This window comes from Neoarius graeffei, chromosome 14 (genome assembly GCF_027579695.1).
Source record: "Neoarius graeffei isolate fNeoGra1 chromosome 14, fNeoGra1.pri, whole genome shotgun sequence".
In the NCBI taxonomy this organism is placed as follows: domain Eukaryota; kingdom Metazoa; phylum Chordata; class Actinopteri; order Siluriformes; family Ariidae; genus Neoarius; species Neoarius graeffei.
In genome coordinates this window covers 2872577-2899358 of record NC_083582.1, presented here as the reverse complement: position 1 = coordinate 2899358, position 26782 = coordinate 2872577, and the positions used below count along the sequence as shown (strand labels likewise).

At 43.5% G+C, this 26782-nt stretch overlaps 1 protein-coding gene across 1 annotated transcript in view; it reads right to left on the bottom strand.

The window, feature by feature from the left end:
* The window catches only part of LOC132897874 (A disintegrin and metalloproteinase with thrombospondin motifs 14), a 93504-nt gene that overhangs the window by 34504 nt on the left and 32218 nt on the right, over positions 1–26782 (bottom strand). The window contains exons 3-8 of the mRNA XM_060939127.1: positions 21578–21725; positions 16764–16960; positions 10591–10674; positions 8808–8964; positions 2069–2174; positions 329–472 (exon numbers count right to left, since the gene is read on the bottom strand). Of these exons, the coding sequence (XP_060795110.1) occupies positions 329–472; positions 2069–2174; positions 8808–8964; positions 10591–10674; positions 16764–16960; positions 21578–21725 (836 nt within the window). The remainder of the gene's footprint in view (positions 1–328; positions 473–2068; positions 2175–8807; positions 8965–10590; positions 10675–16763; positions 16961–21577; positions 21726–26782) is intronic.

Genomic DNA, 26782 nt, shown 5'->3' with positions numbered 1-26782 from the left:
CAGCGGCCTCTAGAGGCCAAAACAGTCCTAGTCCTAACACAGACTTATAGGAAGAAACATTAACCCAATAGAAAGAGAAAGCAGACTAACAGGCAAATAGAGAGATCATGCTGATAGTAGATAGAAAGAGATTAGACCGATGGACAGTAGGTGAGATCAGACTGATTGACCAGGAGTGAGATCAGACTCGTGGGCAGGAAGTGAAATCAAATTTCTCGGAAGAAACATTCGACTGATATACAGAGATATTAGACTGATGTCTACAGGCAATAGGTGACACAGTCAGTGAGATCAGACTCTCAGAGAGGAAGTGAGATCAGACTCTTACTGTAAGTAGCGTTTGAGTTCCTGTCTGCTGCAGCGGGACCAGTGGTATCGGTGAAACGCTGCCTGAACCAGAGGAGCCATGATGCTGCCCATACTGGTCTCATCTCCACACCGGTTCCCCTGACCATCATGTTCCATACCCAACCTAACACACACACACACACACACACACACACACCGTGTGGTTCCTTTAGGGTTCTTCAGATGGTTGTTGGTTCTAGCTCCATATAGTGGTTATACTTGGAATCACTTCTCAAATATGTCTTTTTGACCAACAGGGGCCGGGTTTTGAACCGGTTCTGTTCAGTTTGAACCTTGGTGTCAACTAGCGAGCCAGCCCATGTTTCCACCCATTTTGAGCAGAACCACTGGAATCAAGGGCACGCCATCAATGAAGGGTGTTGCACAACAGGAGTAAATGGTAATCACAAGATGGTGGATGGGCGGCACGGTGGTGTAGTGGTTAGCGCTGTCGCCTCACAGCAAGAAGGTCCGGGTTCGAGCCCCGTGGCCGGCGAGGGCCTTTCTGTGTGGAGTTTGCATGTTCTCCCCGTGTCCGCGTGGGTTTCCTCCGGGTGCTCCGGTTTCCCCCACAGTCCAAAGACATGCAGGTTAGGTTAACTGGTGACTCTAAATTGAGCGTAGGTGTGAATGTGAGTGTGAATGGTTGTCTGTGTCTATGTGTCAGCCCTGTGATGACCTGGCGACTTGTCCAGGGTGTACCCCGCCTTTCGCCCGTAGTCAGCTGGGATAGGATCCAGCTCGCCTGCGACCCTGTAGAACAGGATAAAGCGGCTAGAGATAATGAAATGAGAAGAGATGAAGATGGTGGATCTTGTAGTGGTATAGAAACTCTCCAAATTAATGACACGCCCATTGATGTCATCACGGTGCACACCAGGGGAAAAAAAACCCAGGTTTCTTCTGGTTCCAGCTGGGAAACAACTTTTCAGGTTATGAACCAATTTATTTTTGGTCGAAACGCTGAGAACGGTTCAAAATTTGGTGTGTGAACCAGAACAGAACCCATTCCCTGTTGGTGAAAAAGGGGTGAAACAGAAAATCCTTCAGGTCCCAAAGGGAGAATAGCATGAGAACACACACTAGTGCTGGAGTATAGGGGAATAAAACATTTCCAGACATGCAGTTACAGTAAAATAATCAACGACTGGGTGGTGTGATGGAGCAGAGTTACTGTCACTGCTCTAAACAGCAATTCACAATCCGCTCACACTTACAGAATAACACGTCATAGTTTTTATCCATTTATAGGTACAATTAATGTTGCTGAACATCGGTGACTCAAGTCCGTTCCTGTTCTCACTCACATTATAGCAGCTATAAACAGTCTTTCTCTCACGTGTCTCTCTTTATTCTCTCTCGCAAAGACACGTTTGTCACTGTTTGCACCTGAGGAACCACAAAGTAGCGTAAACTTACAGTTCCAGCTTCACCTCTGACTGTTACACAGTGCTGACACTGGAGACTCCTTCCACAAACACATTTCTCCAAACAAAAAACTTCACCACATCAACGATTACATACTTTTAAAATCTTTTTATGATTAGTGAAGCATCCACTATACAAGTCCCTATGAGCGATCTGTTACTATAGAAACGATAATGCATTATAACAAGCTTGTTAATGTTAACCTGTGATTTGCAGCTGATGTTCTGACAGGACCGAGAGGTGCGTTAAGTTCAGACTCAGAAATAAATACAGAAGTAAAATGAAGACTCACACATGTCCGGTTTCATGAGCCACAACGAATGCTGATGAGAATCCGTCTTCGTGATTCAGCGTGCAGCTCCTCAGTGGGTGGCACATGCCTGTCACAGGGGCGTAACCTAGGCAACAGGAGGCAAAGGGCAAAGGTGATGAGTGAGCACACGTAATGTCTTAGAAGTTTCTAGACAGTCTAGAAGACACAGACGGAGGCAGGGTTACACCAGGGTCATGAGGTCAAATCCATTTCCTGTGGGCTGATATCACGTTCCCAAACATCTGCGTTATACTGGTTATATGGTTACAGAATCAGCTTTGGGACCAAAAGGTTGCTGGTTCAATTCCCTGGACCAGCAGAAATGGCTGAAGTGCCCTTGAGCAAGGCACCGAAACCCCAACTGCTCCCCAGGCTGCTCTGGGTGTGTTGTATGTCGCGCTGGATAAGAGCGTCTGCTAAACGCCTGTAACGTAATAGTAATAGCGAACATCCTTCAGGGTGGAGCGTTGGAAACAGTTTTCATCCCTGAGCTGCTGATTTTCATCCTGACAGACAGACAGACACTTTCAGTGGGCGATGCGTCAATCTCTATTTGTCTAAACATGTTTTATCATCATCATCATCCACTTGTTCTTGAAGTGACAGCAAAGTAGAAGACGCTACCAGCTCATGTGACCCTCGAGTAGCACGCTTACTGCTTTTATACTGCTTTAATAAATAATAGTATTAAATCTAATATAAATAATAATATTAGCAATACATGACACAATGTAGTCTGCAAGCTTTGGTTGCTAAGCAACGTATCAGATGAAGATCAGTTCATTCTTTGGGCAGACAAATGACTGAAGTGTAACCACAGACTGTTACTCTCACTCAGGATCTTTCTACTTTATTATTATTATTATTATTATTATCCTAACGTTTTCTAGGATGCTATTTCTCCACTCAGCTTTCAACCAATCATCACCAAATTTCACCTGAAGAATCCCTCTGGGCTGAATCACGTTGCCATGACTTTTGGTGCTGATCTGGATCACCAAAAAGTGAAACATTTTATTTTTTTCAATAACTCTGACAATTTTCATGATTTTTTCAATCAGATTTTGTTCAGAGCGGCAGGCCACAACTTTTCCTCACTAAGCATCGTTCTCTATCTCTTACCGTTCCAGATCTATAGGGTTTGGTGATCAGACGTCCCGGTTTCTAACAGCTCGGCCAATCAGATTTTAGAACCGAAACTCTTTGTGTTAAGAGCAGTACTTTAATGTAAGTTCTCTCTGTTCAGCTAAAGAAGCAGGAAATAGTTCAGTAGTGACCTCATAAGATCACACTCCTGACCCCGACTCAGTTTTACTCTTCTATCCACTATAAATTTCCAATCTGTCCAACGTGTATACTTATTTGCGCTGTTGTAATAACGAGGGAAAACATTAATGAGGGTTTTCTTAAGTGATGATGTCACATAATCTCCACAATTCCCAGATGTCAGTGATGCTGTTTTCCAATTTACATAATTTAGTTTCATGTTTGTTTACACTGTACTGTGTATAACCGACTCTGTAGTGTGTGTTTTATGGTTTCCGAAACGAACAAAAATGACGTAAATGATGCTATTCGCTGAATACTGTTCATTGTATTCACATTTTTGTAAAATGGACTCAGTGTTGGCAAACCACTGAAAAAACAAAACAAAATGGTGTTTCTGGTTTGTCCTGATGTGTTGTGTGTTATTCTTCCTGCTGATTTCAGCCAATCAGATCACACCATACCGCAGACTGAAACACCGAGAGAGAAAACGGTGCAGTCTTGTTTATAGAATCGTTGGATTTGACCTCCACCTGTCTGGAGAAGGCGACATCTAAACAGTGAAGGGTTTCAGAGATTATTCTTTGTGAATATGAAAAAGAAAAAGCCTTCGCTGAATTTTACTGTCGGTGATGTGCAGCGTGTGTGTGTGTGTGTGTGTGTGAGAGAGAGAGAGCACACGCCGTTAGCGAACAGTGCAATGTGCAGAATGAGCTTTAGCAGAAGCCACAAGCATTTAGTCGCTTAGCCCACATTTCTCCAGCGCTAAAGATCTAGCTCACTGTCACACACAGCATCCTGCAGGGACTTACTGCCACACACACACACACACACGCACGGCCAAGCACAAACACAACACAACACAAACGATGTACGACACTCGATCAAGAAATGTGCAGCGACAGAGCGTAGCTAGCTTTCTGATTCAATCCTCTTTTTAAAAAACCAATGTAGAGAGTTTGCCATGCTCCCGACCCACTGGACAGTCTTTGGCATGCAGGCAAAAAGCAGAAAATGCACAAGTCTCACAAACTCTAACACACAGACATACAACTCGCAGCGCTTTAGCATGAGCTAGCATAAACACATGCTGTAGGAAACGCTGATTTTCATTTAGCTCCCATGTGGTGGATTATTTAGCTTTGCTCTGGTGCTCTGAGGAAGAGTGAGAGGTTATGAACAATAATCAGCGTCACGCTCGCGAGCAAATACCAGCTGTCCATTGGATATCAGCAGGGGGAGGGCCTTGTGAATAATGATTGGTCAGGATGATGTGATGATGTCAATGTTCCCTAATATTAACCCCACCCACTTTGCATACAGGAAGAAGTGCGTGTAGATGCCATTATTCACACTTACTGCAGAGTCTGAGAGTGACGTAAAGCTCGTGAGGAAGTGATCACAGACCATTTCAGGAATATAAATTATAAATATCATTATTATATATTCTATTCATTAAATTGTTTTAATTATCTACAAACCTGGGGCGGCACAGTGGTGTAGTGGTTAACGCTGTCACCTCACAGCAAGAAGGTCGGGTTCGAGCCCCGTGGCCGGCGAGGGCCTTTCTGTGCGGAGTTTGCATGTTCTCCCCGTGTCCGCGTGGGTTTCCTCCGGGTTCTCCGGTTTCCCCCACAGTCCAAAGACATGCAGGTTAGGTTAACTGGTGACTCTAAATTGAGCGTAGGTGTGAATGTGAGTGTGAATGGTTGTCTGTGTCTATGTGTCAGCCCTGTGATGACCTGGCGACTTGTCCAGGGTGTACCCCGCCTTTCGCCCGTAGTCAGCTGGGATAGGCTCCAGCTCGCCTGCGACCCTGTACAGGATAAGCGGTTACGGATAATGGATGGATCTACGAACCCCATTTCCAGAAAAGTTGGGATATTTTCCAAAATGCAATAAAAACAAGAATCTTTGATTTTGTTAATTCATGTGAACATTTATTTAACTGACAAAAGTACAAAGAAAAGTTTTTCAATAGTTTCACTGACCAACTTCATTGTATTTTGTAAATATAAACGAAGTTAAAATTTGATTCCTGTAACACAGTCAAAAAAAAGCTAGGACAGAGGCATTATTACCATTGTGATCCATCCTCTTTCCTTTAATCACACTTTTTAATTGTATGGGATCTGAGGATTCTAATTGTTGCAGTTTTGCGGTTGGAATTTTTGCTCCATACAAGACTTCGGCTGCTCAACAGTCTGTGGTCTCCGTTGTCTGATTCTCCTCTTCATGAAGCGTCGTACACTCTCAATAGGAGACAGATCTGGACTGGCAGCAGGCCAGTCAAGCACACGCACTCTGTGTCTATGAAGCCACACTGTCGTAGCCTGTGCAGAATGAGGCGTGGCATTATCCTGCTCAAATAAGCATGGGCTTCCTGGGAAGAGATACTGTCTTGATGAATATCCCAATATATCAATGGTACCTTCACACACATGCATCCCCCCCCCATGCTGTGGACACTGATTTCCCCCCCCAATACCATCACAAATGCTGCTTTTACACCTTTCTCTGATAACAAACTGGATGGTTGTGTTCACCTTTGACACTGAGAACTCGACGTCCGGTTTTCCTGAAAACGAGCTGAACTGTGACTCATCTGACCACAGCACACGTTTCCACTGTCTTTCGGTCCATCTGAGATGAGTTCCAGCCCAGAGAAATCGGCGGTGTTTCTGTATAGAGTTGATGAATGGCTTTCTCCTTGTGTAATACAGTTTCAGGTTGCGTTTCTGGATGCAGCGGTGGACTGTGTTCAGTGATGATGGTTTTCTGAAGTCCTCCTGAGCCCATGTGGCTGTATTTGTCACATTAGCATGACAGTTTCTCAGACAGTGCCACCTGAGGGCTTGAAGGTCACGCCCATTCAGCAGTGGTTTCTGACCCCGCCCTTTACACACTGAGATGTCTCTGAATTCCCTGAATCTTTTCACAATATTATGTTCTGTAGATTTTGAAAGACCTAAAATCTTGCATTGAGAAATGTTCTTTTTGAATTGAGAAACAATTCTCTCATGAATTTCAGCACAAAGCAGTGAGCCACGCCCATCCTTACTTGCACAGACTGAGCCTTTGGTGCTGCTCCTTTTAAACCCAATCATGTGACCAGTTAACCTGCGTATTGTGGAATCTTCCAGAATGGTGTTAGTTGAATATCTGATAAACTTTTCAGTCTTATTTTGTCTCAGTCCCAACATTTTTTGAGTGTGTTCCAGGAATCAAGTTCTAACTCTGTTTATATTTACAAAATGCAATTAAGTTGGTCATAAAACTATTAAATCTTTGTACTTTTGTCAGTTAAATAAAGGTTCATGTGAATTAACACATCACAGATTTTTGTTTTTATTGCATGTTGGAAAATATCCTGATTTTTCCGGGAATGGGGTTAGTTTATTATACAGTATAAATATACAATTCAATCGCAATAAAGTTTTGGTCTAAACTCGTCTGATTTTCCTCTGTGTGTGTGTGTGTGTGTGTGTGTGTGTGTGTGTGTGTGTGTGTGTGTGTGTGTGTGTGTGTGCCTCTAAGCGGCAGTGTTTGGCTGCTGAATCTCATGCCTTGTAGTGACAGCTTCACACTCTGGTGTGATGTTAGTTCGCTGGCCCGGGGATACGAACATGTTTTTGCCACAACACACTCCATCGCCATGGCAACGTTTGAAGCATATAAGTAAAACTAAGGTGCAAAACAGTGTTCAATCTCACAGAAAATAAAATAAAAAAACCTGTAATCCATAATCAGCATCAAAGAAGCAAACAGTCAGTCAGGAACACACACACACACACACACACACACACACACACACACACACACACACACACACACACACACAGAGCGTACTGAGACCTCAACCTGTCATCACACGTATACGGGGAAAAAACATGCAGAATGAAATATTCAAATCACCTTCATCTCTGATGGGAACAAAATTTATTCTTCTTCTAATTATTATTATTGTTATTATAGAGCAGGAGGTTGATGAGGTAGCAGATGGAAGTTTGACACTAAATGTGAAAGTATGAATCTGACTTTCCAAATGCAGAAAGAGAAATGAATCTAAATCCCAGAGTTAAAGGAAACACGTGTGTACGTTAGGGAGGTGTGGCTATTACATCACAGCTCATTATCAGGTTGCATCACATTCGGGACAAACACATGGACTATCCCGATTTAAACACTGGCAAGTGACGATGTTATGATGTTAATATTCAACACACACAAGACACTTCTTGTGTGTGTTGAATATTGTGATATATCGCACATCTGATGATCAACACACGCCTTCAAAAACTACAGATTAGAATCGACACTAAAGACCGTTCTCTTTTTCTGCTACATGCCAAAAACTCTCCATGATGAATTAGCGACGTAAAAGTGAACAATTTATTTAGAAATTTCTCTATTCTTGACAGGTTGGCACCAAAACCCAGAGGAAAGTGTGTGTGTGTGTGTGTGTGTGTGTGTGTGTTACAGTGGGACTGTTTAACCCTTACATTCTGCTCAAAAAAATTAAAATGACTCATTTTAAGTGTTTCTAAAAGCAAAATGATTTATATGAAATGATTCAAAAAGCGAACGACTCATTTGAAATGTTTCAAAGTAAAAATGATTTACATTAAATATTTAAAAAAGTGAAAAACGTTCATTTAAACATTTTGGAAAAATCAAAAGGACTCATTTTGAATGAGTCAAAAAGTGAAAAAGTTTCATTATAAGTGTCAGAGTCTAAATGATTCATTTTGAACATTTAGAAAAAAAAATGACTCATTCACATTTCAAAGAGACAAAAAGACTCATTTTCATATTTTAAAATTTAAAATGATTCACATCAAATGATTCAAAAAGAGAATGACTCACTTGAAAGGTTTTAAAAATCAAAATGAATCACGAAACATTTAAAAAATTGAAAAAATTTCACTTTAAACATTTTTGAAAAATCAAAAGGACTCATTTTGAATGAGTCAAAAAGTGAAAATGATTCATTATAAAAGTGCCAAAGTCTAAATGATTCATTTTAATAATTTAGAAAAGTCTAAATGACTCATTTACTTTTCAATGAGACAAAAAGACTCATTTTCATGTTTTAAAAAGTGAAACTGACTCATTTTAAATGATTAACAATAGTAAACACTAATAGAGGTGTTAATGGTGGAGGTCACGGGGTCATTCTAGCATCACTCAGGGCTCTGCTTCATCTCCATCACCACTGGGGTGAAGTGTAGAGAGACTTACAGCTGTACACTCAGAGGGACAGAAAGTTAGGGTGAAACAGTCTCATGATCTCACACACACACACACACACACACACACACACACACACACACTCCCTTGAGCTCCGTTTGAACACCCTTACCTGTGTGTGAGTATTGAAGCCAACCGTTATGGAGGTGAAGAAGAAAGGATCACTCACTCTGCACAAGCCTCGACCGAGTGAATACGCTACCTTGCATACCTGCAGGACCAAAGTCTTGCCTGGAGAGGAAGATGGCGTGGTCGTGGTGCTCGGCGTGGTTTGGATCCAACCTCTGCTGCGTGTTGGCCCAGCGACACACCTGCTCAAGACTGCGAGACGGGTTCCCTCGCTCAATCAGGCTCACAGACTGCACACACACACACACACACACACACACACACACACACAGGAACAGTGATTATACATGTGCTGTACTCAGAGTTGAGTTCAGCACTCAGTGACAGTTTAATTCAGTTTAATTCAGGCCTCAGGCATAACTACTGACTTAAACACTTAAACACACATGGGGGGGGTGGAGTTTATCTACATCAGAGACGCTCGATTCTGATCTTGAGCACGTTTCTTGCGTGATATCAGTTCGAGTGAGGCGCAGTGTTTAGTCCAGCGCCACCGTCTGACAGTTTGATGTGACAGTACAGTATGTGGTGCTGAAATGTGGTGCATTTATTTTGGCTGTAAATTCACTCACACACACTGTGGAACACTATTCGAGAATGAGATTAAATACATAAATATAAAATATCAATATTTAATAATAATAATGAATTAATTAGATCATCCATTTAAAGCCTCTGAAAAGGAAGACATCAGAGGAAACATATATTAACCAGAAAAATCTCCTCCATCCTGCACAAACATTACGATTTCATCGCCTCCGTGTAGTACCTCACGGCTTCATTAATAACAGTGTGTGCTGGATCAGGTGCTATTCTCTGAGCCGCTGAACAATGAGTGTGGAAGCCGTTCTGTTCAATTAAAACAGTGATTAATGTTAGAATTATACCCAGGACTGTTCATGCAGGAATATACTGCTGATTATACGAGACTTCTATTAGATTCATTTCAACACGCTGTCTTCTCACTCAGATATCATCATATTAGTCTTTTTTTGGCTCTTGCTTTTATGTTATATCTTACTACAAGTCCGCCTCTGATTGGACAGCCAAATTTGCATATTACAGGAAGGATTTCTGGGATAGCATTGAGTCAAGCCTACCGTCACTGTGTAACCTGTCTCTCTGATTAGAGTTGTTGACTAACGCAAGCAGTAAATCACTTCACTCATTGCTCTCTTGCTAGCTGGGTGTGAACTGTGAGTCATTAGAGTGATCAAAGGATTTCCCGTTAGGGTGATCAATGGCAAATTTAAGATGCCATTCCTCACTCAATCTGGCAATCTGACTCTCTCTGCAAATTTAGGCATCTTAAAATGTTTTTATTAATGCCAAATAAAATATCCAGCACAAATTATATATGATAGACATAAATTAATAATTTATAAATTTTATTTCAAACACGTTTTTAGTTGGCGGGACTGCAGCTTATCACCGCTCCCGCCCGCGCCGCATATGTGCTCCCGCCCGCGCATGCATATGTGCACTTCCGGTCCCACCCGCGCCCGCAATGAGCTTTCAAAATTTGTCCCGCGCCGCACTGCTTTGTGGCGGGTCCCGCGAGTCCCGCGAGTGCAGGGCTCTACTACAAGATTGACAACAAAGAAAAAAAAAAATCACCATTTCCTTCTTCCTTCTGTCTGTCCATATTTCTATACCTGATCTTTTTTTCAGGTTTAAAGGCAAGCATTTGTGTTGAAAGACATTGGTCTAGATGTTATCAAAAATCTCCGTCTGCAACACTCCAATATTGATGTAAATTTTATTAAACTGAAGTCACTGATTCTGAATACGGTTCATTCTAAAGAGTGATGGAGTCCTGCTTGTGACGAACAACTGTACCGTGGTGTGTACCTTACCTGACGGTATCCCAGCATAATCATACGGACGATAACAATGTTGATGTTGATCCCCAGAGACTCGTCATGGTATATTTCATCTACCTGAGACAGAGCGAGAGAGAAAGCATGATCTATTCTGATCGCTTTCAGGGACAAAGGGGTCAGAAATCTTTTACATAAAATAGCAGCTGCTGTCGTTCCATCAGACCGGGGGGTGGGGGGGTGGGGGGTGGGGTGGGGGGTGGCGGACCAGGAGGATGGAGAGAGAAAAAAAGGCAGATGAGTTTAGTTCCTGAGCTGCGTCATGTCAAACTGGCAGAGCTGAGAAGCAGTATCTGTATACTGGGTAAAAATGCGAGAGTCTGGTGTCAGCAAAATTTCAGCACAGCTGGAAACAAGACACAGCGTAGAGAGAAATGTGAGACTGTTAATTAAATGGCGACTTTATATGGGTGAAAAGAGACAGAAACCAGAGTTGATTTGATCCCTAATGCCCCGAAACAAATGGGCAGGAAGTGAGATAACTCTGTGACAGAATGCAGCTGTGGATTGAGTGAAGTGTTTTGGATTCTAAAAGAGACCAAAATTTTTTCCATTCCTTGCAATGACACACACACACACACACACACACACACAAGCGCGCACGCAAGGACATGTCATGAAACAGTACACAACAAAAAATGTTTTGAAACAGTTCTACACTGCAAAAAATGATGTCTTAGCAAGTGAAAATATCTTGAATAGTTGAAACGATCGAGCATTTCCTATTAGAAGAATACAAGACACCAATGCTGAGATTATTAAACCTAGTTCTAGATTATCAAATAAAAATATCTGTCCACGCAGCAAGATAATTTCACTCATATTAAGTAAATTCAGTTTTCAATTTTTTGCAGTGTAACAGTTCATCTATGGTGTCCGAGACAGAATGCCTCATTATGAATAATCTTCACACAGTTCTCAGACTTACTGCAGTCCAGTCCTACAAGTGTGTTGGAAATGTTTCTCTTCATCTCCCTGTCTCTCTCCATCCTAAAGATGTCCTCTCTCTCTCCCTCTGAACCCAAGTCCTCTCAGTAGGGTGCGATGTTGGAAGTCCTCCTTCAGTAACTATTATTACCCAGCGGCTCAGACGCGTGGAGGAAAATGAAACAGCAATGCTGATTGTGAAGTGCTGATGAGGAATTTACTCTACAACAGGCTCACCATCGCACCTGGGGAGTTTCATCACCACATAACTACAACCCCGATTCCAAAAAAGTTGGGACAAAGTACAAATTGTAAATAAAAACAGAATGCAATAATTTACAAATCTCAAAAACTGATATTGTATTCACAATAGAACATAGACAACATATCAAATGTCGAAAGTGAGACATTTTGAAATTTCATGCCAAATATTAGCTCATTTGAAATTTCATGACAGCAACACATCTCAAAAAAGTTGGGACAGGGGCAATAAGAGGTTGGAAAAGTTAAACGTACAAAAAAGGAACAGCTGGAGGACCAAATTGCAACTCATTAGGTCAATTGGCAATAGGTCATTAACATGACTGGGTATAAAAAGAGCATCTTGGAGTGGCAGCGGCTCTCAGAAGTAAAGATGGGAAGAGGATCACCAATCCCCCTAATTCTGCGCCGACAAATAGTGGAGCAATATCAGAAAGGAGTTCGACAGTGTAAAATTGCAAAGAGTTTGAACATATCATCATCTACAGTGCATAAGATCATCAAAAGATTCAGAGAATCTGGAAGAATCTCTGTGCGTAAGGGTCAAGGCCGGAAAACCATACTGGGTGCCCGTGATCTTCGGGCCCTTAGATGGCACTGCATCACATACAGGCATGCTTCTGTATTGGAAATCACAAAATGGGCTCAGGAATATTTCCAGAGAACATTATCTGTGAACACAATTCACCGTGCCATCCGCCGTTGCCAGCTAAAACTCTATAGTTCAAAGAAGAAGCCGTATCTACACATGATCCAGAAGCGCAGACGTCTTCTCTGGGCCAAGGCTCATTTAAAATGGACTGTGGCAAAGTGGAAAACTGTTCTGTGGTCAGACGAATCAAAATTTGAAGTTCTTTATGGAAATCAGGGACGCCGTGCCATTCGGACTAAAGAGGAGAAGGACGACCTGAGTTGTTATCGGCGCTCAGTTCAGAAGCCTGCATCTCTGATGGTACGGGGTTGCATTAGTGCATGTGGCATGGGCAGCTTACACATCTGGAAAGACACCATCAATGCTGAAAGGTATATCCAGGTTCTAGAGCAACATATGCTCCCATCCAGACGACGTCTCTTTCAGGGAAGACCTTGCATTTTCCAGCATGACAATGCCAAACCAAATACTGCATCAATTACAGCATCATGGCTGCGTAGAAGAAGGGTCCGGGTACTGAACTGGCCAGCCTGCAGTCCAGATCTTTCACCCACAGAAAACATTTGGCGCATCATAAAACGGAAGATACGACAAAAAAGACCTAAGACAGTTGAGCAACTAGAATCCTCCATTAGACAAGAATGGGTTAACATTCCTATCCCTTAACTTGAGCAACTTGTCTCCTCAGTCCCCAGACGTTTACAGACTGTTGTAAAGAGAAAAGGGGATGTCTCACAGTGGGAAACATGGCCTTGTCCCAACTTTTTTGAGATGTGTTGTTGTCATGAAATTTAAAATCACCTAATTTTTCTCTTTAAATGATACATTTTCTCAGTTTAAACATTTGATATGTCATCTATGTTCTATTCTGAATAAAATATGGAATTTTGAAACTTCCACATTGTTGCATTCCGTTTTTATTTACAATTTGTTCTTTGTCCCAACTTTTTTGGAATCGGGGTTGTACACCACATCATCCACCAGATGCGTCCATCAACACTGATATCGAGTGCTCCACTCTCCCAGCAGTGTATCTGTGTGTTTGTGTTTGTGTATCTTTTCTTAAATAAACAGGACAGGACAGAATTTACATCCTCATTTATAGCAGAGTCCAAAAGTCTGGGTTAATGTCTGATAAGGGAGAAAATAAAAAAACAGTCTTCTGCAAAGCACTCAGATCCAACTGCATAAGTACATAAGAAGTAGAGAGTAAGTTATACGGTGTAAGGTGTAGGATTTAAGGATGTACACAGAGTTGAGGGAAAAATGTAGTGCACAGGGGGCAAAATGTACATTTTAGGTTGTAAGGCCAAGGATATAAAGTGCTGTAAGTCATAAAATATGCTACAAGGACAATGGATATGATTAAGATGTCGGCGAGGATGAAATATAAAAGTAGAGATGGTAGATTATAGGATAGAAGGTGGAGACAGTAGATACAGGTATGATGCAAGGTAAAGAGAGGGTCTAGAGGGTAGGGTATGAGTGGTAGGATGTAAGGTGTAGAGAGTGGGTTATGGGGTATACGCAGTAGGATGTAAGGTGTAGAGAGGGAGTAATGGGGTATAGGTGGCAGTATGTAAGGTGCAGAGAGCAGGTAATGGGGTATAGGCAGTAGGATGTAAGGTGCAGAGAGCAGGTAATGGGGTATAGGCAGTAGGATGTAAGGTGTAGAGAGCGGGTAATGGGGTATAGGCAGTATGTAAGGTGTAGAGAGGGGGTAATGGGGTATAGGCAGTAGGATGTAAGGTGTAGAGAGCGGGTAATGGGGTATACGCAGTAAGATGTAAGGTGTAGAGAGGGGGTAATGGGGTATAGGTGGCAGTATGTAAGGTGCAGAGAGCGGGTAATGGGGTATAGGCAGTAGGATGTAAGGTGTAGAGAGCGGGTAATGGGGTATACGCAGTAGGATGTAAGGTGTAGAGAGTGGGTTATGGGGTATACGCAGTAGGATGTAAGGTGTAGAGAGGGGGTAATGGGGTATAGGTGGCAGTATGTAAGGTGCAGAGAGTGGGTAATGGGGTATAGGCAGTAGGATGTAAGGTGTAGAGAGTGGGTTATGGGGTATACGCAGTAGGATGTAAGGTGCAGAGAGCGGGTAATGGGGTATAGGCAGTAGGATGTAAGGTGTAGAGAGGGGGTAATGGGGTATAGGTGGCAGTATGTAAGGTGCAGAGAGCGGGTAATGGGGTATAGGCAGTAGGATGTAAGGTGCAGAGAGCGGGTAATGGGGTATAGGCAGTAGGATGTAAGGTGTAGAGAGCGGGTAATGGGGTATAGGTAGTAGGATGTAAGGTGTAGAGAGTGGGTAACGGGGTATACGCAGTAGGATGTAAGGTGTAGAGAGGGGGTAATGGGGTGTAGGTGGCAGTATGTAAGGTGCAGAGAGCGGGTAATGGGGTATAGGCAGTAGGATGTAAGGTGTAGAGAGTGGGTTATGGGGTATATGCAGTAGGATGTAAGGTGTAGAGAGGGGGTAATGGGGTATAGGTGGCAGTATGTAAGGTGCAGAGAGCGGGTAATGGGGTATAGGCAGTAGGATGTAAGGTGTAGAGAGTGGGTTATGGGGTATATGCAGTAGGATGTAAGGTGCAGAGAGCGGGTAATGGGGTATAGGTGGCAGTATGTAAGGTGCAGAGAGCAGGTAATGGGGTATAGGCAGTAGGATGTAAGGTGCAGAGAGCGGGTAATGGGGTATAGGTGGCAGTATGTAAGGTGCAGAGAGCGGGTAATGGGGTATAGGCAGTAGGATGTAAGGTGCAGAGAGCGGGTAATGGGGTATAGGTGGCAGTATGTAAGGTGCAGAGAGCGGGTAATGGGGTATAGGTGGCAGTATGTAAGGTGCAGAGAGCGGGTAATGGGGTATAGGTGGCAGTATGTAAGGTGCAGAGAGCGGGTAATGGGGTATAGGCAGTAGGATGTAAGGTGCAGAGAGCGGGTAATGGGGTATAGGTGGCAGTATGTAAGGTGCAGAGAGCGGGTAATGGGGTATAGGCAGTAGGATGTAAGGTGCAGAGAGCGGGTAATGGGGTATAGGCAGTAGGATGTAAGGTGCAGAGAGCGGGTAATGGGGTATAGGTGGCAGTATGTAAGGTATAGAGAGCGGGTAATGGGGTATAGGTAGTAGGATGTAAGGTACAGCATAGAGAGTGGGTAATGGGACATGGGCAGTACACTTGTCACCGACAGACAAACAGTAGCAGGAAATCCATGTTTTCACTTATTTAATGCAGTGTTTAAAGAATGCAACTTCGGTAGTCTATTAATGTCATCCATTTTTTTGTTTCTTTCTTTATTGCATTGGGGCCAAACTAGTACTGTTACCATTCTACCATGCCAGGTACCATACCAAATCACCCCTAGTGTAGAAGTTGGGTTATGGAGTATGGGTGGTAGGATGTAAGGTATAGAAGGTGGGGACAGGGTCTAGGGGGAGGGTGTAGAGAGGGTAGGTCACAGTTTATGATATGGGGGCATGTTATAGAACATTACATATAAAGGGCGGAGTATAGGGAATAGGGTGTAAACTGTAGGGTTTGAGGTGGAAGAGAAGTGGGCTATGATTAGCAGAGTAGTGGATAGTTGTTTGAATACAAGATGTAGAGTGTGGGATATAAAGAGTATAGGGAAAATGGTAAGGTGTACTTTATAGGATTTAGGGGTAAATGATGGGACATAAAGTGTAAGAAGTAGAAAGGAGTGGTGAGATGTGGTTGGCAAGGTGCAAAAATAAAGAGTATGGTGTAAAGTCAACAGTGTAGGGTGTAGTGTGTGTTGGATCAGTAAGTGTCACTCAATCGGACCACTGTATTCACTAATCGGGAACTGTTACAGACTGAAACAAGTAAAATCTGACTTAAGAAGGATTTTCTATCGTAAGAGGATTAAGGTGGCAGGAACTGCTGGAACCAGAAATGAACAGACTAAAAGACATTTACAAATATTTAGTCACTTTGGAAAAACTCAACAAAACCCCTGGCATTGGGATGAGGCAGGTTTTATTGTGCACTCACACTTGAGGTCCAAACACAGGCACACTCTGGATTAGTATCTATAATGTCACTGTAGACCAGTTCAGCAAGTAGCTGACACGATCTCCATACCGAAACACAGTTTGTGTTGCTTTGTTGTCAACAGAACATCAAATGATGAAAACACACAACCATTCACACAGTTTTCACGACTTAAAAAATATCCTTGACATTTTTTGTGAACCCTGGATGCTTATCATGATTAAAGCTAATGCTCACATCACCAGAATCTGAGGTGTGTATGTTTTAACCCTGAAAACAGGAGAAAGGCCACTTACTATGTTCATGAGTGTGAGGACATAGTTCTGCACATGTTCTTTGCCATGAAAGCGCACCACAGAGTCATCTACAGCCAGGAGGACCTCAATGCTGTAGTCATCTTTTTTAGCATGTCTCCGTTTACGATCTGATTCAGAAAGCTTCTGCTCCACTACATCTAGAGCATGTGGGAGCGTCGCTATCCCAAAATCTGGTACTGCAATAAAAACAAGAAGAAGAAGCAGAAGAAGAAGAAGAACTTTATTCATCATGCGTACACTTGTGAAATTCCTCTCTGCATTTAACCCATCTGAAGCAGTGAACACACACACATGCATGCAAGCAATGCGCACACACACATACCCAGAGCAGTGGGCAGCGATGCTACAGCACCCGGGGAGCAGTTGGGGGTTAGGTGCCTTGCTCAAGGGCACATCAACCTAAGGCCACCCCATGTTAACCTAACCACGTCTTTAAACTATGGGGGAAACCGGAACACCCAGAGTAAACTCACACAGACACGGGGAGAACATGCAAAATCCACACAGAAATGCCCCCATCAGCCACTGGGCTCGAACCCAGAACCTTCTTGCTGTGAGGCAACAGTGCTAACCACTACACCACCGTACCATGCACAAAATAAAAACAAAAACATGTTTTAAAAGATATTCAAGTTGTTCAAAGCTTCAAAAAATGCTAGCAGGAAATAAAAAAATATTCAGAAACACATAACTAAGAAATAAAAATCAAACAGATATTTTACATCAACCAACCCAAAATAAAAATGAAAACCCAGCAAAAACCAAACCACCACAACCAAACTAGACCTTGTCTCAGGTTCAGACCACACTGCTACGAGTAACAGAGATCTGATCTGAGATCTTTTGTCCACTTTTCAGGATATTGTAGGTCTGGCTCTTTATATGTCCATGAGCCAGCTCTATAAATCAGCTATTGGAATGTAAAGGAGAGAACAGGGTACAGGTTAAAGGCCTGGGGTTCATCAGCTGTTCCTTCAGTCGCATTGCCTCTTTCTGTGAAAGTATTTTTGACTAGACAAGGCCAAACTCACCAAATCTGCTCAAACATGACAGAAGTCATCCCAAACAGAACAAACCAAACTCAGACCAAACAACCAGCCAAGTCACAACCAAATCAAACAGTGTCAGACCTGTTCAACCCAAATGAGCTTCAGTGAAACAAGTCAACCAACAAAACCAAAGCAAATCATCAACATCCACATTATCCTTACCAGTACAGTGATAAAAAAAAACATAACTATGAAAAAAACCAAACCCATATCAGCCCACCAAACACCAATCACACCAAAATAACAAAACAAACAAGTCAAACAAATCTAATCTATTCATTAGTTAATTCATTCATCTTCAGTAAGGGCTTTATCCTGGTCAGAGTCAGGGTGGATCCAGAGTCTATCCCAGGAACAAGGGGGACAACGCAGGAATACACCCGGAATGCACACTCATTCAAATCGAGAGACAATTTCAAGTCAACAATCCACCAACCTGCATGTTTTAAGGGTGGGGAAGAAAACCTCAAACTCAGATGAACCCACACAGATGCAGGAAGAACATTTGAAACTCCACACAGACAGCAACATCAGGACAGATCAGGATAAATTCACACACCCAAGAGCTGCGAAGAGGCAATGCTACCCCCTGCACCACCGTCTGCCCGACTGTCTGCACCACCATGCCATCCAAACATGTTCATTGCACAAGTAATATGTCTTACATGATTTTAACCTTTCATTTCCATAATCCATAGGTTTTGTTTAGCTCTTTCTCTTTCCTCCAAACACAGAGTCTAATTTTTTAGAAGAAAATGTTTCCCATCGAGCTTTACATCTGGATTTAAAGAGAATAGTTTTGCAGATTTATCTTCACTTTGCCCTCACAGTCTTTATTACACGACAAAGATTAACACTGAAAACATGACACGCGTTTATATATAGCACTGCTTACTTCCCTGCACTACATCACTGTCTACTTAAACAGTTTACATCGTTTAATGGAACTTTCTAAATGAATAAAGTTTCCACTTCACAGAGTCAGCCAAGCGAGTGAAACATTAACATTCATTAGGAAACAGAAAGACAGACGAATCAATCAGGCAGTAAATACAGAGCAGACTGCAGTCTCGCCTTCTTTTCTAAACACTTCCTGAAAACTGCTGTTTGGACTTTTTTATTAAATATGAACCGACTGAACTAATAAAGGAACATTACACTAATCAATTTATGAGTGCAGTACAATGCAGCAAGCATCACATTACACCACCTCATGGAATTATCATTTCCATTACTGCGCCGAGATACACAGCACGAGTCATGCTTATAGAAGTGTGTTCTGAAAAGTGCTGGGAACAATAATGATGACGACAAGACAAAAAAAGAAACCCCCGTGTTTGTCTCACCATTCCCAGCACTCCCAGTACCCCCTCTATCCCCAGCACCATCACTGTCCCCAGCATTCACAGCATACATCCGAGGAGCTCCAGTTTCAAGGAATCTGGAGGAATTTCAGTGTGTAAAGGGCTCAAGCCTAATCTGAACCCCCGCGATCTCCGATCCCTCACTGCATCAAGAACCGTCATTTATCTACAGCTGATAGAACCACATGGGTTTGGGATTATTTTGGCAAACTTTTATCAAACTACAATACAGAGTTACATCCACAAACACCAGTTAAAACTTTACTGTGCAAAAAGGAAGCCCTATGTTAACTGTGCCCAGAAGTGCCGTCAACTTCTCTGGGCTCGGAGGCGTCTGGGATGGACCATCACACAGTGGGAACGTCTATTGTGGTCAGACGAATCAGTATTCCAGGTCTTTTTTGGAAGAAATGGACACCATGTGCTCCGGACTAAAGATGAAAAGAACCATCCAGACTGTTAGCAGGAATAAGTCCAAAAGCCAGGGTGTGTCACGGTATGGGGTTGGGTCAGTGCCCTTGGCAAAGGTAACTTACACTTCTGTGATGGAGCATTAATGCAGAAAAGTACACTGAGATTTTGGAGCAAAATCTGCTGCCTTCAAGACGACGTCTTTTCCAGGGAGATTTCAACAAGACAACGCAAAACCACATTCTGCTCACATTACAAAGGCGTGGCTGTGGAAGAAGAGGGCGTGTCCCCTCTGTCCCCAATAGAGAATGTGTGGAGAATTTAGAAATGATAAATATGACAGTGACGACCCCGAACTGTTCCACACCTTCAGACCTGTTTACAGGAAGAACGGGACAAAAATAACACCTGAGACACTTCATCACTCGGAGTCTTCAGTCCATAAACAGCTTTTAAGTGTCGGGAGAAGGAACGGGAACATTATACACATTATAAACATTATACACATTATAAAGCGGGAAATACTTAGCATCACAACTTTTTTTGAGATGTGTTGCAAGAATCAACATAGAAATAATTTATTTTGGAAACAAACAATAAAATAAATGAGGTAAGACAAATACTGTGCTGTTGTATTGTTCTGAGTGTAATACGGGTCAAAGATGATTTACAAATCATTGTTTTCAATTTGAATTTCAGTTTCAACACACTGCCCCAACTGTTTCTGATTCGGGGCTGTAGATTATTGTTGATGATAATTACATGCTGCTGCTCTGGAATAAGTGAGTTTCCGTCTGAGGATCAGTTTATATTCATCTTAATATCTTACGCTTAGCCTATCATATTAAACACTAACATTTGGGACATTTCTGCACATTTTGTCCTCACGAACGTTTTGCATGTTGGAGAATAAAATCTGATTAAATTGAGGTTCCCAAAGAAAAAAACTCCACTACACCGTAAAAACATTAGCTTTGACCAAAAAATGATATAAATTGAAATTAAAATTATCCAAAACTGATTTAGTGTCAGGTTTTGATACTTCACAAATCAGTAAAGAATCAGAAGCCTCATAGCCTAGTAAACTAGACCCACCCGCCTAGCGGCCAAAAATATTTTTGCCTACGAGTGGGTCTAGCCTCGGACCAAATCAACAACACACCCCCGGGCATCAAATTGTGCCCGCCAATCACAACGCAAGGTTTTTGTTTGGATTCTTTGGGCGGGCTTTTGCAGGAGTGACGACAAAGCTGCACGACGCTGGAGAAAGCACAACAGGAAAGATGGCTACGGCTATTGAACAGCGCGCGTTTGACTCCGCTTTGGAATCAGTTTTAGAAGAATTAGACTTGGAGTTTTCGTTGAAACATGAGCAGGAAGAGGCTCTCCGCTCATTCCTTTTCAAGAAGGACGTTTCGCTGTCACATTTAGTCTGGCTTGCCAGGCTACTCCCCCACTGCTTTCTGTCGCTCTGACTACGTCACAGTCACTGTTGCGCTGATTGGTCAGAGCGTTGGCCTATACGCACAGAGACAGTTTGAAAGACAACGGGTTGTTCCTACCCACACCCTTCGGAAATGTCTACGACCGAGACCAGACTAAATATTCACATTTAGTCTGGCTTGCCAGGCTAGAAGCCTCAGTTTTTATGATTTAAACCCAATAATTTTGATATTTAAAATAGAAATATACAGTACAATGAAGTGTTGTTTTTTAATGGATGAAAAATGTTCCCTTTGTTTTAAAAGAACAGTATTAAAATGCGCATCCCCATTTAGCCAAACGTTAAAAAGCTAATGAAGCTAACAAATAAACGAATCTTACAGCCACCAGTTTAGCATCATGTGTAAACCCTCACTTGTGAAATCTTTTACACCTGACATTCACCAAGATTCCAACTGGTGTTGTAATGATCAGCGTTTCAGCCCCTGACTGCCGTGCCACCTCTCCATGTTCCCCGATTCCTCACCTTCATTATGCACATCTTCCTGAGTTTGTTGTTTAACCGTCGATCTGGGATACACCACATGAACTCGGCCTTGGACCTCTGATTCCTGTTGGCCTTTCTGCAGCGGCTCGATGAAGAACTCACCGTTATCTGTGCGGATCAGACCAGCCTGAGGAAAAAAAACAAAAACCTCACAGTGATGCATCAGTTATACATGCTGATAGATCCTAAATACACACAATGCTAACCCTTAACCCGAACCCATTTTAATTAAATCTCTTCCACACGGTGCAAATAAAGCTTCTGTGAATGTAGTTTATGAATATGGAGTGTCATGCATAAGTATTCACCCCTGTACCTTTTTTATATTCTGTGGTGTCACAACCTGGAACTGAAATAGTCAAAATTTGGATTTTACATCAGAAATCTAAACAAAACAGCCTAAAATATTGAAATTCTGGGAACAACATTAATATAGTGTGGCAGCAGGGGTGTGGCCAAGTGTCAGTTTGTGAATGGGGGGCGGGGTCAGGGAAGGTGAGTGGCAAAGTCAGTACACCTGCTGTCAATTAACATTATGTCTGTGTGTTTTGCAGTGAGGATGTAAGGTAGAAAAGGAGGGAGAGAGCGATGAGAGAGGATCTCTCACGACCAGAGCACGTGTGTGTGTGTGTGTGTGTGTGTGTGTAAGCAAGCAACAAGCTTGAAAAGCAACGAAGTACTGAAAATAAAGTGTGTGAACACCATATCCCGCCTGTGACGCTTCAGTATTCCACCCACATCAGGGACTTACTACAGTGGTGTCGAAAGTCAGGATACTGAAGGGAACCACACATGGAGTCCTCCCCATTTAAGGGCCTGATCCATGCCCTCACTACCGCCCAACAGAACCAGCACCAAGCACTGACTGCCCTCCAAAAGGAGCAGGAGCAATGCTTTGAAGCCTTGCTGCTGGCCCAGCAGGAAGCTCGGAAGGCATTCTGGCACTTGCTCACGTTGGTGGGGTCCTCAACTGCCACCGCAGCAGACCCTCCCCATGTCACCCTCACCAAGATGGGGCTGCATGACAATCTGGAAGCCTTGATATCACTCTTCAAGCGAGCAGCCAAAGCGTGGGGGTGGCCGGTCGAGCAGCGCACGGTGCACCTATTATCGCTACTGACTGGAGTAGTGTAGCAACTCCCCGCCGCCAGCCGGCTCATCTACATAGACCTGAAGCGAACCATCCTGCACCGTTTCAGCCGTTCCCCAGAACAACATCACCAATACTTTCCGACACTGACAATGGAGGATGTCAGCCGGCCGCTTGCATTTGGCCAACAGCTCTGGGACACCTGCTGGAGGTGGCTGAGGGCAGATGACCGTGACGCCGAGGGGATCATCTACCTGGTGACACTGGAGCAGTTCATCGCACATCTTCTGGAAAGACCAGCAGAGTGGGTCCAGTGCCTGGCGTCACTGGATCAAGCCATCAAGTTGGTGAAGGACCATTTTGCAGTGGTTCTGGTGGCAGGCAGACATGACACATCTTTTCTTTTTCTCTTTCCTTCGCCTCCCCCCCTTCCTGTCCCCGCCCCGTTCCCCCACCGAAGAGGCGGGGGATGGCTCCCCCCCAGCCGGCCCCCTGCACCCATGGTGTTCTCCCGTCTTTCCCTTCTGTGTCTGTGTCTTCTCCCCCCCAGATGAGTGATGGCCATAACGCCAGTGCAGAGGTGAAGCCTGGGCCGGTATGCTGCCGCTGCGGGGAGCCTGGGCATCTCCAGGGTCAGTGTTCTGCAATGGAGGTGGGAGCGGTGGTCCAGATCCCCAATGCACCAGAGACTGGGCTCAATTGGGCCGGGAGCGTATTGTGTACCAATGAGTGTTCAAGGCAATATGTCTCACACATTGGTGGATTCCAGCTGTAATCAGACCTCAAGCCACCAAAGTCTGCTGCAAGGTGAGATGTTGGGGAAGTGCCTCACCTTGCACTTCACCACAAGTGGTGAAGGTTCTGTGTGTGCATAGGGACATTCACGATTATCCGCTAGTGTCCATCCACATTCTATTTTAGGGAGAAAAGCATAGTGTAAAGGTAGCAGTTAACCCACGTCTCACCCACCCGCTGATTCTGGGGACTGATTGGCCGGGGTTTAGAGGCTTAATGGAGCATATAGTAGGGGGTGGTTCCTGCGATAATACGTCACGGGGGGATCCCGGTTTGGCATTGACTCGGGAAGCCGTCACAGAGCAGTCTACATCTGCACTGTGTCAGGACAATGCAAGGAGTGAGGAGCAGCTCGCCCCTCCTCCCTCTCTTGGGGAGTCCCTCAAGAATTTCCCATTAGAGCAGTCGTGAGACGAGACTCTGCGTCATGCGTTTGACCAAGTGAGAGTAATCGATGGTCAAACTCTCCAGCCAAATGTGACACCCTCCTTCCTGTACTTTGCTATTATTAAGGATAGGCTGTATCGAGTGATGCAGGACCCTCAAACTGGTGAACAGTTAAACCAGTTGTTAATCCCAAAAAGCCACAGGGAACTCATATTCCACATGGCTCACTTCACTTTAATCCAATGACTGGACATTTAGGGCAGGATAAAACACTAGTCCGAATAATGGCCCGGTTCTATTGGCCAGGCATTCACGGGGATGTCCATTGGTGGTGTGTGGCCTGCAGCGAATGCCAACTAGCAAATCCTGCGGCCACCCCAAAATCACCTTTGCGCCCTCTCCCTCTAATTGAGACCCCCTTCGAGAGAATTGGCATGGATCTCGTTGGGCCATTAGATCGGTCAGCATGGCAATATCGCTTTATTTTACAACTCTGATTCCAAAAAAGTTGGGACAAAGTACAAATTGTAAATAAAAACGGAATGCACTGATGTGGAAGTTTCAAAATTCCATATTTTATTCAGAATAGAACATAGATGACATATCAAATGTTTAAACTGAGAAAATGTATCATTTAAAGAGAAAAAATTAGGTGATTTTAAATTTCATGACAACAACACATCTCAAAAAAGTTGGGACAAGGCCATGTTTCCCACTGTGAGACATCCCCTTTTCTCTTTACAACAGTCTGTAAACGTCTGGGGACTGAGGAGACAAGTTGCTCAAGTTTAGGGATAGGAATGTTAACCCATTCTTGTCTAATGTAGGATTCTAGTTGCTCAACTGTCTTAGGTCTTTTTTGTCGTATCTTCCGTTTTATGACGCGCCAAATGTTTTCTATGGGTGAAAGATCTGGACTGCAGGCTGGCCAGTTCAGTACCCGGACCCTTCTTCTACGCAGCCATGATGCTGTAATTGATGCAGTATGTGGTTTGGCATTGTCATGTTGGAAAATGCAAGGTCCTCCCTGAAAGAGACGTCGTCTGGATGGGAGCATATGTTGCTCTAGAACCTGGATATACCTTTCAGCATTGATGGTGTCTTTCCAGATGTGTAAGCTGCCCATGCCACACGCACTAATGCAACCCCATACCATCAGAGATGCAGGCTTCTGAACTGAGCGCTGATAACAACTCGGGTCGTCCTTCTCCTCTTTAGTCCGAATGACACGGCGTCCCTGATTCCCATAAAGAACTTCACATTTTGATTCGTCTGACCACAGAACAGTTTTCCACTTTGCCACAGTCCATTTTAAATGAGCCTTGGCCCAGAGAAGACGTCTGCGCTTCTGGATCATGTTTAGATGCGGCTTCTTCTTTGAACTATAGAGTTTTAGCTGGCAACGGCGGATGGCACGGTGAATTGTGCTCACAGATAATGTTCTCTGGAAATATTCCTGAGCCCATTTTGTGATTTCCAATACAGAAGCATGCCTGTATGTGATGCAGTGCCGTCTAAGGGCCCGAAGATCACGGGCACCCAGTATGGTTTTCCGGCCTTGACCCTTACGCACAGAGATTCTTCCAGATTCTCTGAATCTTTTGATGATATTATGCACTGTAGATGATGATATGTTCAAACTCTTTGCAATTTTACACTGTCGAACTCCTTTCTGATATTGCTCCACTATTTGTCGGCGCAGAATTAGGGGGATTGGTGATCCTCTTCCCATCTTTACTTCTGAGAGCCGCTGCCACTCCAAGATGCTCTTTTTATACCCAGTCATGTTAATGACCTATTGCCAATTGACCTAATGAGTTGCAATTTGGTCCTCCAGCTGTCCATTTTTCGTACCTTTAACTTTTCCAGCCTCTTATTGCCCCTGTCCCAACTTTTTTGAGATGTGTTGCTGTCATGAAATTTCAAATGAGCCAATATTTGGCATGAAATTTCAGAATGTCTCGCTTTCGACATTTGATATGTTGTCTATGTTCTATTGTGAATACAATATCAGTTTTTGAGATTTGTAAATTATTGCATTCCGTTTTTATTTACAATTTGTACTTTGTCCCAACTTTTTTGGAATCGGGGTTGTAGTTCTGGTGGACTATGCAACGCGATATCCGGAAGTGGTGCCTCTCTGCAATATTTCAGCACGCAGTATTGTGGAGGCACTCTTCCATGTTATCTCCCGGCTTTCTGCACCACTGTAGTAAGTCCCTGATGTGGGTGGAATAATGAGGCACGGCAGGCGGGAGATGTTCATACACAGCTTTATTTTCAGGACTTCTTTGCTTTTCAGCTTCACTAAGCTCATTGCTTGCTCAACACACACACACACACACACACACACACACACACACGCGCGCGCGCGCGCGCACACAAATAGTCAAGTCAAGTTTGTATGGCGCTTTTAACAATAGACATTGTCCCAAAGCAGTTTAACAGAATCTGAATGACCCAAGACATGAGCCAATATTATCCCTAATCTATCCCCAATGAGCAAGACTGTGGCGATGGTGGCAAGGAAAATCTCCCCCAGATGACACGAGGAAGAAACCTCGGGAGGAACCAGACCCAAAAGGGAACCAATCCTCACCTGGACAGCAACAGACAACATGACTATAACATTAACAGTTTTAACATGAAGTCAGTTTCATTGATGTTATAAACTCTTCATAAATGGAAACTTCATGACAACTGCAGTCCCAAAGTTAGCAAGCCAACTGTAGTCCTCAGCCACAAAAGCATGACTGTAAGTGTCCAGAGCGTCTTCCAAGTATGACTTTCAACTGTCCATATGGGGCCGTCCTCCACAGGAGCGATGTGATGAGACTCCAACCAGACACAGGGCACCAGGATGGATCAGGCAGGTCCGAGGAGCAGAAGAGGCTCAGCATCTCGATCCCAGG